Genomic DNA, 12,553 nt, shown 5'->3' on the forward strand with positions numbered 1-12,553 from the left:
CTCAATAATTACTTAATTACAGGTCAATCTGATAGTTTGCCCTGAGACCGGCAAAGTTATCAGTTAGCTTCAGTGAAATGAAAATACGCCTTCAGTTGACATTAAACCCTTCTTATACTGTTTCATATTTATTTATTACTGTGTTAAATGTTTTTAATAATTTTGAATTTCAACCCACTTTAAAGAGAATCTGTATTGTTAAAATCGCACAAAAGTAAACATACCAGTGCGTTAGGGGACATCTCCTATTACCCTCTGTCACAATTTCGCCGCTCCTCGCCGCATTAAAAATGGCCACCAAAACAGGAAGTAGGTTGATGTACAGTATGTCCACACATAGAAAATACATCCATACACAAGCAGGCTGTATACAGCATTCCTTTTGAATCTCAAGAGATCATTTGTGTGTTTCTTTCCCCCTGCAGCTATCTTCCACTGAAGTGTCAGGCTGTTTCTTCCTGCAGAGTGCAGACAGCTCTGCCTGTATGTAATTCCTCAGTATGTGAAAGCCCAGCCAGCTCAGGGGAGGATTTATCCAGCTTGTAAAAGATAAGAGAGAAGAGAGAAGCTGCCCTAATCTAAATAGTGCAGAGAGGGTCCTGGAGGGGGGAGATGCATCACAGAACCACAACACTGAAGAACTTGGCAGCCTTCCAGACACAGGCTGACAAGTCTGACAAGAGAGAGATAAGTTGATTTATTACAGAGATGGTGATAGTAGAACGTGCTGCAGTAAGCCAGAACACATTAGAATAGCTTTTGGAACTTGTAGGATGATAAAAAACAGGATGCAATTTTTGTTACGGAGTCTCTTTAAGTGCCATTGAATTGGGCATATAATGAGAAAGACATTTGTAAGTTATACAGTTTTCAAAAGTTACTAGCTGCAAAAGTATTCGCTAGCTATCTGGCTTGCTTAAATCAGCCTGGAGAAATTATTTTTTAACAATTTATTCTTGAATTTCCCAATATTTTTTCCACTTTTCCTAGAGACTGGGTTTCTGATCTATCAGCATACACAATGGATAATTTCCTGCATGCTGTTGATCGGGGCATCGAGCTACAGGAGGCCTGGATAACTCACAATGCAGCTGTGTACATCCTTAACCACAACAAGCACATCATTGCTAGTGGGAATTTATCTGTGCTTGTGGAGCCATTAAAAAAACTTCTGGTGGCACTCAAGAAAACTGGACACCATGGGTGAGTTTTTATTTTACTTCTTTTATTTTTGTTGTTGTGGTTATTTTTTAATCAATTTCATCTTCCCTACCCAAGAACAGGCAGACAGTGCCAGGGAAAATGATTGCAATGGGATGGCATGCACTGCCAAAAAGGTCAGGGAAAATATGTATAACTTGTAAAATATCCTTGCCAGCTCAAATAAGTACCGTATTGTGTTTTCACATTTTTTGTTTTTTTTTATTTGATGAAGTTATTTCCTTCCTCCCAAGCCATATTAACCCCTTATTTACCATGCAGGTTGGGGGATCAAGCAGGCCATGCCTCACCCTGACCAGTACCAACCCTTATCCTCTTTATCTAGTATTTATAAAGTGTCGACATCTTCCACAGTGCTGTGCAGAGTATATATAGTCTTGTCACTAAGTGTCCCTCAGATGGGCACACAATCTATTCCCTACAATAGTAATCTGTCCATCGTAGTCTAGGGCCAATTTTAAAGGGGACGCTAAGTAACTTATCTGTATGTTTTTGGGATGTGGGAGAAAACCCATGTTGACACAGGGAGGATATACAAACTCTGTGCAAGTAGTGCCCCAGCTGGACTCAAGACTCAAGTGCTGCAATATGAGATTGCTATCCACTATGGCACCTTGCTGCCCAATATCAGAGTGTACCTTGTAAATATCATTACCTGAATTTTAAGGACATCATGGTCTTCTTCACCGTGGTTGCCCTCCCCCAGGAAGTGTGGTATTAGTATTTGGGCAAATAATACTATTTGATCACTTCCTTAATATGGTGGCAAACAAATAGCTACCCTAACACAGCTTAATGGGTAAAGAGGGGCTATTCTAACCCATTACCTATTTACTATGAATATGGGTTAAATAATAAAATAAATAAATATACTTCCAAACTGTGATAAAAATATTTTATTGATATAAACACACTGATCTTTTGCAGTAAGTTTATTAAAGTTCATTGGGGTTGATGCAGAAAAGGCTGGTAAACATTACACACCGTGTGGCAATTTTACCGGCCTATACTGAACCTAGTAACGTTCGTTGCACCGATAGCATGACTAGCGATACCATAGCATGCATATAAACAGTGTATGCATGCTATGGGGTAGCGTAGCACGTGCTACACTACTGTCGTACTGCGAGTACACCATTTAAGTGCATTGCTATTGTAACGCTATAGTTTACTAATATTTTTTGTGTAAAATACCGATATTGTACTACAGCTTAAACTAACATTGCTCTCACACAGATCCTTTTTTTTACTGATGCCTAACCTTAAGCACCCCCCACCCCCACCAACACACACACACACACACACACACAGGAACAGGAAATTTGTGCACCTGTGGCTAATGGACTATTTGGGCCCCCTATAGTCACTAATTCTAAATATCGGCTATTGGGCGCCAAAAGAAGAAATTAGGCCCGTCCAACCAAAATGTTTTATTTTCACAATTTGTGTTTCGATAAATATCGTTTTCAAATTCATTTTGAGAAATACATTATTTTAATTTACTGTTTTGAACTTCATTATCTTACAGATTTATTGTTTTTTGTAGTAACTTTATTTGCCAAGAAGAAATTTGGGTGTCTGATAAATAACGGCTGCCAGAACCATCCAAACAAAATTTTTGGTTTTGAGATTTTTTTAGTAATTGTTTTGAACTTTATTATCTTAGAAATGTATCACTTTTTATATTAATGTTATTTGGAGCCGAGAAAGGCAGTTTTAAGGGTTAGGCGTCAGGAAGGGGGGCTTAGGGTTAGGCACCACCAGGGGGGTCTAAGGGTTAGGCACATCTAGGGCGGGTCTTAGGGTTAGGCACCATCAGGGGGAGGGGGTCTAAGGGTTAGGCATCGGTAGAGGGAGGGTTCTGTGTGAGACTAGGGTTAGGTGTAGTTGTAGTAAAATGTCGGTGATATATACAAATGTTTTACTATGCTTATTATGACTGTAACTATATTTGTGTTTGTATTGTTATCGTAGATATTTCGCGATTTTATTGCAGTTATTTTAACATATTTATTATTCTATTGTTATAGACAGTATCTTAAAATTTTGGCTACACCCCGCGCTCTTTTTTTCCAGGTGCCCTTATTTGATGTATGCACCCCCACACCTAACCCTTAAAAACACCTCCCCACGCCTAACTTTAACCGACCCCCTGCCTAACCCTTAAAAACAACCCCTCCACGTCTAACCTTAATTGCCCCCTCATCTAACTGCCCCCTGCCGGTAATCCGCCGGTATTACGATAATATTGGGGTGCCACCATAGATGCCATTATAAATAGCATCGGTAGTGTGAAATTTGCTATTTATCGGGAGCACAAATTTTAACCTATAGCCACTGTTTATAATGGTGCCTATGCAGCGCCCAAGTTTCTAATGATTGCGGGTGCCCAAATTTCCTACTCCATATGAAATGACATGTTTAGTGATAACTAGTTATTTGAATTTTTGTAACAAGGTAGAGTCACCCTTTAAGATTTTTGTTGCCAGAGAGTGTTTTGATTCACAAATACCTGCATGGCTGATTTTTATTGTATTCAGTATTACTAATGAAATTACTTAACCAATAAAGGCGCATAGCTGTGCAGCTGCAAACTGTCTCAAATATATTCAAATTTAATCACACTCCGGTATACGCACTGATCATTTGCCAAGAATATTTATCCTGCATCTCTTATTTGGTGCTCAGGAACCCTGTCCTGTTGGCAGTGCTGTCGAATACTTTAGCCAAAGGCCTAATCCATCCCTGGATACCTGTCTCCCATTCCCACCAAGGACCAGACACGAGCCTGCATGCCGATAAGAAGAAGAGAGCTTCGGGGAAAGGACCTGAAAAACCGAACGCGGCACATGTTTTGTCAATTGATCCTAATGGTCTCGCTGATGCGAAACTCGCCCTGGAGGTACTGTTTAATTTTACAGCAATATCCGTGGCAAAATTAATGGGCTTTATATGATACTAACAATCCTAACATTTGCTGAGATTGGACGGAGCTGTGCTCTGCCTGGGCTTCTGAGAACAGCAATTCAAAGGTTACTTTGTAGATAATTGCCTCATTCTGTGCTTCCTGCATAGAGCCTTAAACACAAGGCCACTTTTTTCAGTAGAGCGGCTTCTAGAAGCCATCAAAAAGTGACATTGACATTGTACCATATCCTCCAGGTTACCATATAATCTCGGACTCGCGAGCCTCTTGTGCTTGGTATATTAATAGGCTTGGGGATTCAAGAAATGTAATTAGTTCATTTTTGCAGAATTCCTGCCGACGTCGAAATGAAATATCCCTTCATTACTATTCTCATTTTCTGATTTACTCTACAGCGTTGTCATTTTCCACAGAATACTACTATAGTTTTTTCTTTTGCTATCTGACTTGTAACTGAAGTAGTTTTCACCTTGAGGGTACTGTTCCATGTGAACTATCGCAAGAAAAATGCTCAGGAGCCACTGGGAAATGTTTCAAGAAGGGCTGGGAATTAATGATGGGCCCCAGGGACCGGAGCTTTGACATAAGGTTGACATATTGAGACGGACACATGTGAAAACTAGCACTTAAGAAAAATCATAGTTTTAGTGTAGAACGACTGGGCTATGCTTTTAAGCTGGACCGCTAAGCACCAACGGCAGAAATGTGTCTTTTGAAATGATTGGTTGTACACCAAGGCCTTGATTCACTAACCAGCGCTAAGCTGGTTAGTGTGCCTTAGGCTCCCTGCACACTGCAAATCCGTTTTCAGATTCCGTTTCCGATTCAGATTTTCAATTCCGATTTTCCCTGAATACATTCAACAGAAAAACGGATAAAAAAACGCAGCATGCAGTAAAGATTAAAAATCTGAATCGGATGTAAAAGCCGATTAAAAAGCGGAATCGGAATCGCATGCAGTGTGCAGGGAGCCTTAAGAGATAGTGGGCGCAAACGACGGAGTAAAGTAATTTGCGCCCACACATCGTACACAGCCCCACTCAGTGCGCGCTCAGCGCGGTGCGCCGGTAATAGTGCACGGTGCGACGATAACGTCGCACCCGCCGACCTGTAAACGTTGCACCTGGTGCGCCGAAAATGGCGCATCGGGTGCCCCCTGAAGCAGCGCATTGATACGCCGTTTTCGGCGCACTGGGTGCAACGTTTACAGGGCAGCGGGTGCAACGTTATCGTCGCACCGCGCACTATTACCGTCGCACTGCACGTGCACTGAGCGGGGATTTGCGCGAAGTAGCTTTGCGTGGCTGTGAGTGCATGCAAAGCTGCTTATGGTTTTCACAAGCCCCAAGTGTCCAAAACATTAGAAACGCCACTCATTTGAAAGACAAACAGTCCAACAGTGACGAAGAGTGATGTAACAACGCAGAGTTGCTTATATAAGGAATACTCAACTTCGATGACATACCGTAGATATGGAAGTTGATGTTAAAATGGGTAAGAGGAAAGATTTAAAGAGAAACCGTGACCAAAAATTGAACTTCATCCCAATTAGTAGCTGATACCCTCTTTTACGTGAGAAATCTATTCCTTTTCACAAGCGGATCATCAGGGGGCTCTCTATGGCTGATATTGTGGTGAAACCCCTCCCACAAGAAACTGTGAGGACCGTGGTACTCCTGGCAGTTTCTTGTCTGTGAGCCTTGTTGCATTGTGGGAAATAGCTGTTTACAGCTGTTTCCAACTGCCAAAAAAGCAAGCAGCAGCTGCTTCCAGTGACATCACCTGCCAGCAGTAAAAATGTCCCCATGTGATAAATGTCAGAATGTAAATCAGGGAGAGGAAAGCTTTTACAATGGGCAAACACTGACTAAATCATTTATACATAATTATTGTAAAAATGAAGCACTTTTTTTATTACATTATTTTCACTGGCATTCCTCTTTAAGTGACTTTAAATGAGTCATGATCGGTGCAAGAAGAGCTAGTGCTAGCATGACTCTTAGGATTTTCTTGTCCAACAGTATCTCTGGTGGCTGCCTACCACTTAGACAGATGTTTGTGCATAGGATGTTGTTATTGCCTTTCTGACCAGCAGATGCACAGCAGCAGCTGACAGGCAATAGATGCACCACCTGTCAGCTGTCTGTGTGAAAGAAGCTTAATGCACATTGTACTATGCTTAACTCATCTAGGCAATCAATAAGCAGATCCGATTGGGAACTGTGTGGCGTTTTTATGCTGCAGCATGCTGACAGATACAGCACTGTTTTTTTTTTTTTGTTAAATACAAACAATCCACTGCTTTTCCCTTCTTGACTTCCGCCATGCTTTGCAATGTGAAATCAGTAAATTCTTCAAATATGACACCAGTGTAGTTCATTCGGCAACCACTAATTACGGGTGTCAGAAGTCTGGAGGTCTGAGCCAGGTGACATTTGAAACATTGGAGAAACCTTGATGAAATTAGTATTTAGACATTTATAAGCCAAAAAAAAATACTTAACGGATACCCGAGGTGACATGTGACATGATGAGATAGACATGTGTATGTACAGTGCCAAGCACACAAATAACTACGCTATGTTCCTTTTTTTCTTTATCTGCATGAAAGGGTTAAAAATCAGGTATGCAAGTGACAGTTTCTGTCTGGGTTGAGACCAGGTTAGACTAAAGTGTAACCCTCACAGATAAGGAATTACAGCCATAAAACACTTTTCTGGAAGAAAATGTCTTCTGAAAGCAGGAAATAGGTAAAAAGGGTCAATAGTTCATAGGTTTTTGTTCTGATATACTTCAAAGCATGTGTAATTGAGCCAATAAAACTGTGTAAGGCTCAACACACACCATACAATCTTGGTTGTTCAATCTTACCACTTTCATGTAGTATAAGAGCTTATCCAATCAATCATACAAGGTATTTTCAATCTATTGGCCCTTATACTACATAGATTTGGTAAATCTGTACAACCAAGATTGTATGGTGTGTGTTGAGCTTAACTGAGACAATGAAACAGTACAATTTAAATGATTTCGTCTATATAGCATTATGAGGAGCCTCCTGCTTCTCTTTCCCTCTTGATTATGCACGGCATGCAGTTCGACTGAGCCAAACGGGCAACAACTGTCACAGGCTGTAGGTGGACTATAATAAGAATTGTTTTGACTATCTAATCTCTGCATGGAAAAATCAAATACACTCAAAAACTACAAGGAACACTCCATCCACAAGGGAGGCACACAGATGTGTTGAATACACTGACAATTTCTGACTGAGAGTCTCCAGCTGCTCTGCACTAGTTTTCTCTGCAGCATATGTTATCCTGGGGGCCCAATACATTAATGATAAATGTCTTACAGCTAACTCAGTGTGAGGCGTTGGAGGATTCTGCATAACCATGTGAGTAAAATCACTAAAAGTAATGAACAGAGTACCCAGACAGCTCATGGTGACCCAGAACCACCAGGAGAGTATGGGGGGCTAAAAGAGACCAAAAAGCCCTCCTACTAAAAAGCAACTCTGAGTATAATTTGCCTTCTTAAAACAGAAGGTATTTGCAATAATTCAGTATTAAGTGAGCAGGTGTGGTTTCCCATGATGCATCCCGCCCAAATATGTAAATCATCTTGAAGTCAGGCTTACATCCAGAACTGCTGGTGTATAGTGAGACTATAGCTCATTTTATAGCGCTAAATCAGTCCAACATGTATACAGTAGAGAAAAAAATGCAGAACCCAATCTGCAAGTCAAAGCACTCAATGGGTTGTGCAATTAGAATTATGAAAAATATTGATTAACCTCCATTAAACCATGTACAATGTAATGATTAAAAAACCCTTTAATAAGGCAGTTTAGAGAAACAAGGTCTAATGTATAGCACAGCTCCCAAAGTCCAGCTAGTGGTAACATGGTTTGTAAGAGTATCTCATAAGGCAAGATAGGCCTGCAGGCTAATGATGATACCACATCGGCAGTTCAGTAGATATTATACTCCCAATTTGCAAGGTTTAGTCATACATATCACTGATGTCCAATCCCAACACCCACAATTATCATTATGATGATTCCTTTAAAGAGAGTCTGTAACAAAATTTTGAGCCTTATTTCTTCTATCCTATACGTACATATAGCTGTTCTAATGTGCTGTGGCTTACTGCAGCATTTCCTAGTTGCACAGTGGCTGTATTATCTCTGTTATATGATCTAATCTTCTCTCCTCTGTCGGCTGAGGCTGGAATGTGCGGAATGTGCTGTGCTGCTTGTGATTGGATAGAAGCTATACACACCCTCTCCAGGCCCCCTGAACACTCTGTATTTCTCACACACTAAGCTACTCTCAGCATATCACTTGCTATGTCTTTTGTTTGTAAACACTGCATAAAAATGGCAATTACAAGCCAGGATTGCAGCAGGAAGTGGCAGAAACCGCACAGAGGGGCCCAGGAGAACATAATGAATAGAATGGTATGCTTTTTATTGTACAAATTTTACAGTGCAGATTCTCTTTAAAGAGAAACTCCAACCTAGAATTATCCTTTATCCCAATCAGTAGCTGATACCCCCTTTTACATGAGAAATATAATGCTTTTCACAAACAGACCATCAGGGGGCGCTGTATGACTGATTTTGTGCTGAAACCCCTCCCACAAGAAGCTCTGAGTACCGCGGTACTTTTGGCAGTTTGTTACAATGTAACAAGGTTCACAGACAGGAAACAGCTAGGAGCAGCTACATAACCTGCCCACAGTAAAAATGTCACCATGTAATAAATGTCAGAATGTAAATCGGGGAGAGGAAAGATTTTACAATGAGCAAACACTGACTAAATCATTTATACATAATTATGGTAAAAAATAAAGCACTTTTTTTACTACATTATTTTCACTGGAGTTCCTCTTTAACTGATCAGCCAAATCACATCAATGCATATCCAAGTGTGTATTAGCACTGATAAATTCTGATGTCCAATCAAAACATCCTAGTCTTCAATGCAGAGAATTAAACTGTGCCTTTAAGTCCAGCACTAACAAAAAGACAGATGTTCAATCGCAACCTCTTCTATTTTCAATCCAAATTGCATTGGTATAAAAGGGCGCTCAGAAAAAGGATATAAATAGTGTCCATGACAAATTGTATTCCAAAAATTGCAAGATAGTAAGATATAACAAAGAAGCAATGGGTATAGCTACCACGTCTTCACTATGGATCTGCTGAGAAAGGTCCTTGAGCCTAAGCCATGCATAGAGATATGCTCGCCGATAGTCCAGAGTGTATGTCCGGAGAGCATGCAATGATAGCTGGTAAGTGTGGGGCTGTGATAGATGGTAAGTCGACCGGTTTCGCCGTGTGTCAGTTTGCTGATTACTACAGTTGATCACTCCAGAATTGCAATGCTTTCTGTTCTATGCTGATAATTATTCATGCTGGAAGAGGGGTTTTATTGGGGTGTTACTGTTGTTTAGAGAGGGGAACAAAATGTACTAAGTTTACGGTTAGAAAAATTGCTGGTTGATCTTGTATGCACTTTTCAACATCTATATTTGACTGCACAATTCATTTTTAAACAACATAGGGGTCAATTCATAAAAGGCTGTGCGGGTTAAAAATCTGGTTGGGAAAATACAGCATTTGGTATTTTAGACCTTTGTGTGCTAATTCATAAAAATCTTTACAGATGCGATAGGATTTACCAATGTAAACTGGCGGTAACATGAGAAGAGTAGCTGCCAGTTGTTACATTTCTCCGTGCAGAAGACAGCATTACAATAAAAGAGGCATCCCAACTTCCCTTTAGATGTGCATGTTTAGTTAAACTGCCTCTCTTGCCCTGAATCTGCTCTGAATCTATTAGTCTTGCTAAACAATCTATTTAATTGCCACAGTGTAGAAGAACTTCAAGAAACTTTACACATGCAGGCTTTGTGATGTGTATTTACTGGAGGTGAACATCTGAAAAACAGGAACCCAAGAGGTTAAAAACACTGCCTGGGGTATTCAGGGGAAGCCTTGTTTGTTCGATCTCTCTGCTGCTGGCTTGGGGAAGATCTCACTGGTTTTATTGAGTCTTCATTAACATCACACAGTCCACAGCTCTTATCACTCTCTAATCACCACTTCAAAGCAGGCGGTATTCTTCGTACCATTACCGCCTGCTCTAATCTTTATGTATTGACATTTACTGACATGTGTTGAGGTATTCACCTCACAAGTTGGTGATTTACCACACTGCTCTGAAATGTCAGCTTTTCATGCGGTAACAGCTTTTATGAATTGACATTTTGCTAAGTGGTCGGTAAGTCAGCTGTTTTCAGCATTACTGCATGCAGTAATGCTTTATGAATCGACTCCATGATAACTTGTATATACAGTATGTCTCAGCAATTTTTAATGAAGGTGAGATTTCACTTAAAGTATATTACTTTGTTATCTTTTTTTTTTTTCAGCCATTGTGCTATCTTGCTGTATCAGTCTTGCTATCCTTCCATTGTAAACACATTCCTTTTTCCCATTATCACATGATTTCTGTGCTCACATTTAGGTCTGTGAGTTTGCATTGGAGTTGACCAATGGGAGCGCTCCTGAAGATGTAGTACCCATCTCTGTTAGACAGCAGTTACTATCAACTTGGGTGAAAGTAAAACAGATGCTTCAACAACAAATTGGACAAAAGCTTGGAACAAATGATGAGGTATGAAGCTTGTGTGCTAGTTTGTTCAGATAGATTACTTTATTTCTCCTCATCTGTATTGTACCCAAGGTGTAACTATGGAGAGAACAATCAGTGCCACTGAAACTCAGCAGTATATTACACTGTACATAATGGGGGAAGTTCATTTTAATGGTTGAAGTTGGTCTCAAGGTGATGCTGATGAAAAAAATCAAACAAGCTAATGTGGCAGATGGGTTACCTAACTATAAGACTGGGAAAAAAATGCCTCTTAGAGGTGTTTATGTTCAACAACCAATCCTATTTTGTTCCCTGCGTAACAACACAACATTACTGGCAAAAAATATTCTAATTTAGGATTAGGTTTAAAGAGACACTGAAGCGAAAAAAAAAATTATGATATTATGATTTGTATGTGTAGTACAGCTAAGAAATAAAACATTCAAGATCAGATACATCAGTGTAATTGTTTCCAGTACAGGAAGAGTTGAGAAACTCCAGTTGTTATCTCTATGCAATAAAGCCATTAAGCTCTCCGACCAAGTTAGTCGTGGAGAAGGCTGTTATCTGACTTTTATTATCTCAACTGTTCCTGGACTATTTACTTTTCCTCTGCTAGAGGAGAGGTCATTACTTCACAGACTGCTCTGAAAGACTCATTTTGAATGCTGAGTGTTGTGTAATCTGCACATATTATAGAATAATGCAATGTTAGAAAAACACTATATACCTGAAAATAAAAGTATGAGAATATTTTCTTTGCTACTAATCTTCTAGAAATTATTCATAGTACACAACCAATTCATTATATCATATTTTTTTTTTCGCTTCAGTGTCTCTTTAAGTAAACCTTAAGAAAACACAGTAAATTAACCTGGTGGTATGGATGCATACCATAGGGCTTTACCAGTAGTGTTGGTTTTTGAATTCGCAATCCTGCATTTATAAAGCTGAATTATGCCTGAACGCCACACTTCATCACCCAAGCTAGTGGATGGGGTCACGTGGAGGTCACTCACACCGCACTTCACATGGCTTCTCCTTCCGGCTGGAAAGGAAAGAAGCATCTGAGTCATGTGACGCACTTCGTGGATTACAACTCCATGACTTTGTCCCCTAGCTTGGGTGCTGAAGTTCTGTGTTTGGCATAATTTGGGTTTCCGAAGGAAACCTGAATTTGACATCCAACACTACTTACCTGGTTGACTGTGCCAGAAAAACGTAAATTAGTGCTCTTCTGAGAAGACCAGTAAGATTTCTACCATTGTCTTCAGTAAGTGATAGCAGTTTGGGCCCAAGCTTTTAGGAGAGGGGGGAGGGGGGGGGGGGTCTGTAGATATCTGGCCAAGACGATGTTAACAGTGTCGGATTGAGCTCTAAAGCCAAAACAGAAAGTGAAAAGCAAAATATAATTTACCGGTAGGTTTAAATGTAGATAAGGAGGATTAGGGTTAGATAGAAGGATGAATGAGCTTAGTTTATGGTATATGGTAGGCTGAGGTTAGTTGTGTCCATTATATTTACAAGGTTATGCAAAGACATCAGGAAGGGGGTCTTTTTTGAAAAGAGGATGTTCAGGTTAGGGTTTTCATCAAGGGTGAAGATAAAGAAATCTGATCACAAAGGAGCACCTAAGCTTAAGCTTCAAAAACTCCTAACCTCATACTCCCCTAATGAAAATCCTTCCTTGCTCTGCCCACCTGGTTGATTTGATGCATAAGGGGACGTTTGGCTGGATGTC

General features: G+C 40.2%; 1 protein-coding gene across 5 annotated transcripts in view; it reads left to right on the forward strand.

Moving 5' to 3' along the window:
• Positions 1 to 12,553, forward strand: part of CFAP46 (cilia and flagella associated protein 46) — a 287,892-nt gene that overhangs the window by 94,383 nt on the left and 180,956 nt on the right. For all 5 annotated transcript variants that reach the window (XM_068256846.1, XM_068256850.1, XM_068256848.1 and 2 more), the window contains exons 19-21: positions 991 to 1,203; positions 3,910 to 4,123; positions 10,684 to 10,833. In XM_068256846.1, the coding sequence (XP_068112947.1) occupies positions 991 to 1,203; positions 3,910 to 4,123; positions 10,684 to 10,833 (577 nt within the window). The remainder of the gene's footprint in view (positions 1 to 990; positions 1,204 to 3,909; positions 4,124 to 10,683; positions 10,834 to 12,553) is intronic.

The sequence above is a fragment of the Hyperolius riggenbachi genome, chromosome 10, assembly GCF_040937935.1.
Source record: "Hyperolius riggenbachi isolate aHypRig1 chromosome 10, aHypRig1.pri, whole genome shotgun sequence".
Lineage (NCBI taxonomy): Eukaryota > Metazoa > Chordata > Amphibia > Anura > Hyperoliidae > Hyperolius > Hyperolius riggenbachi.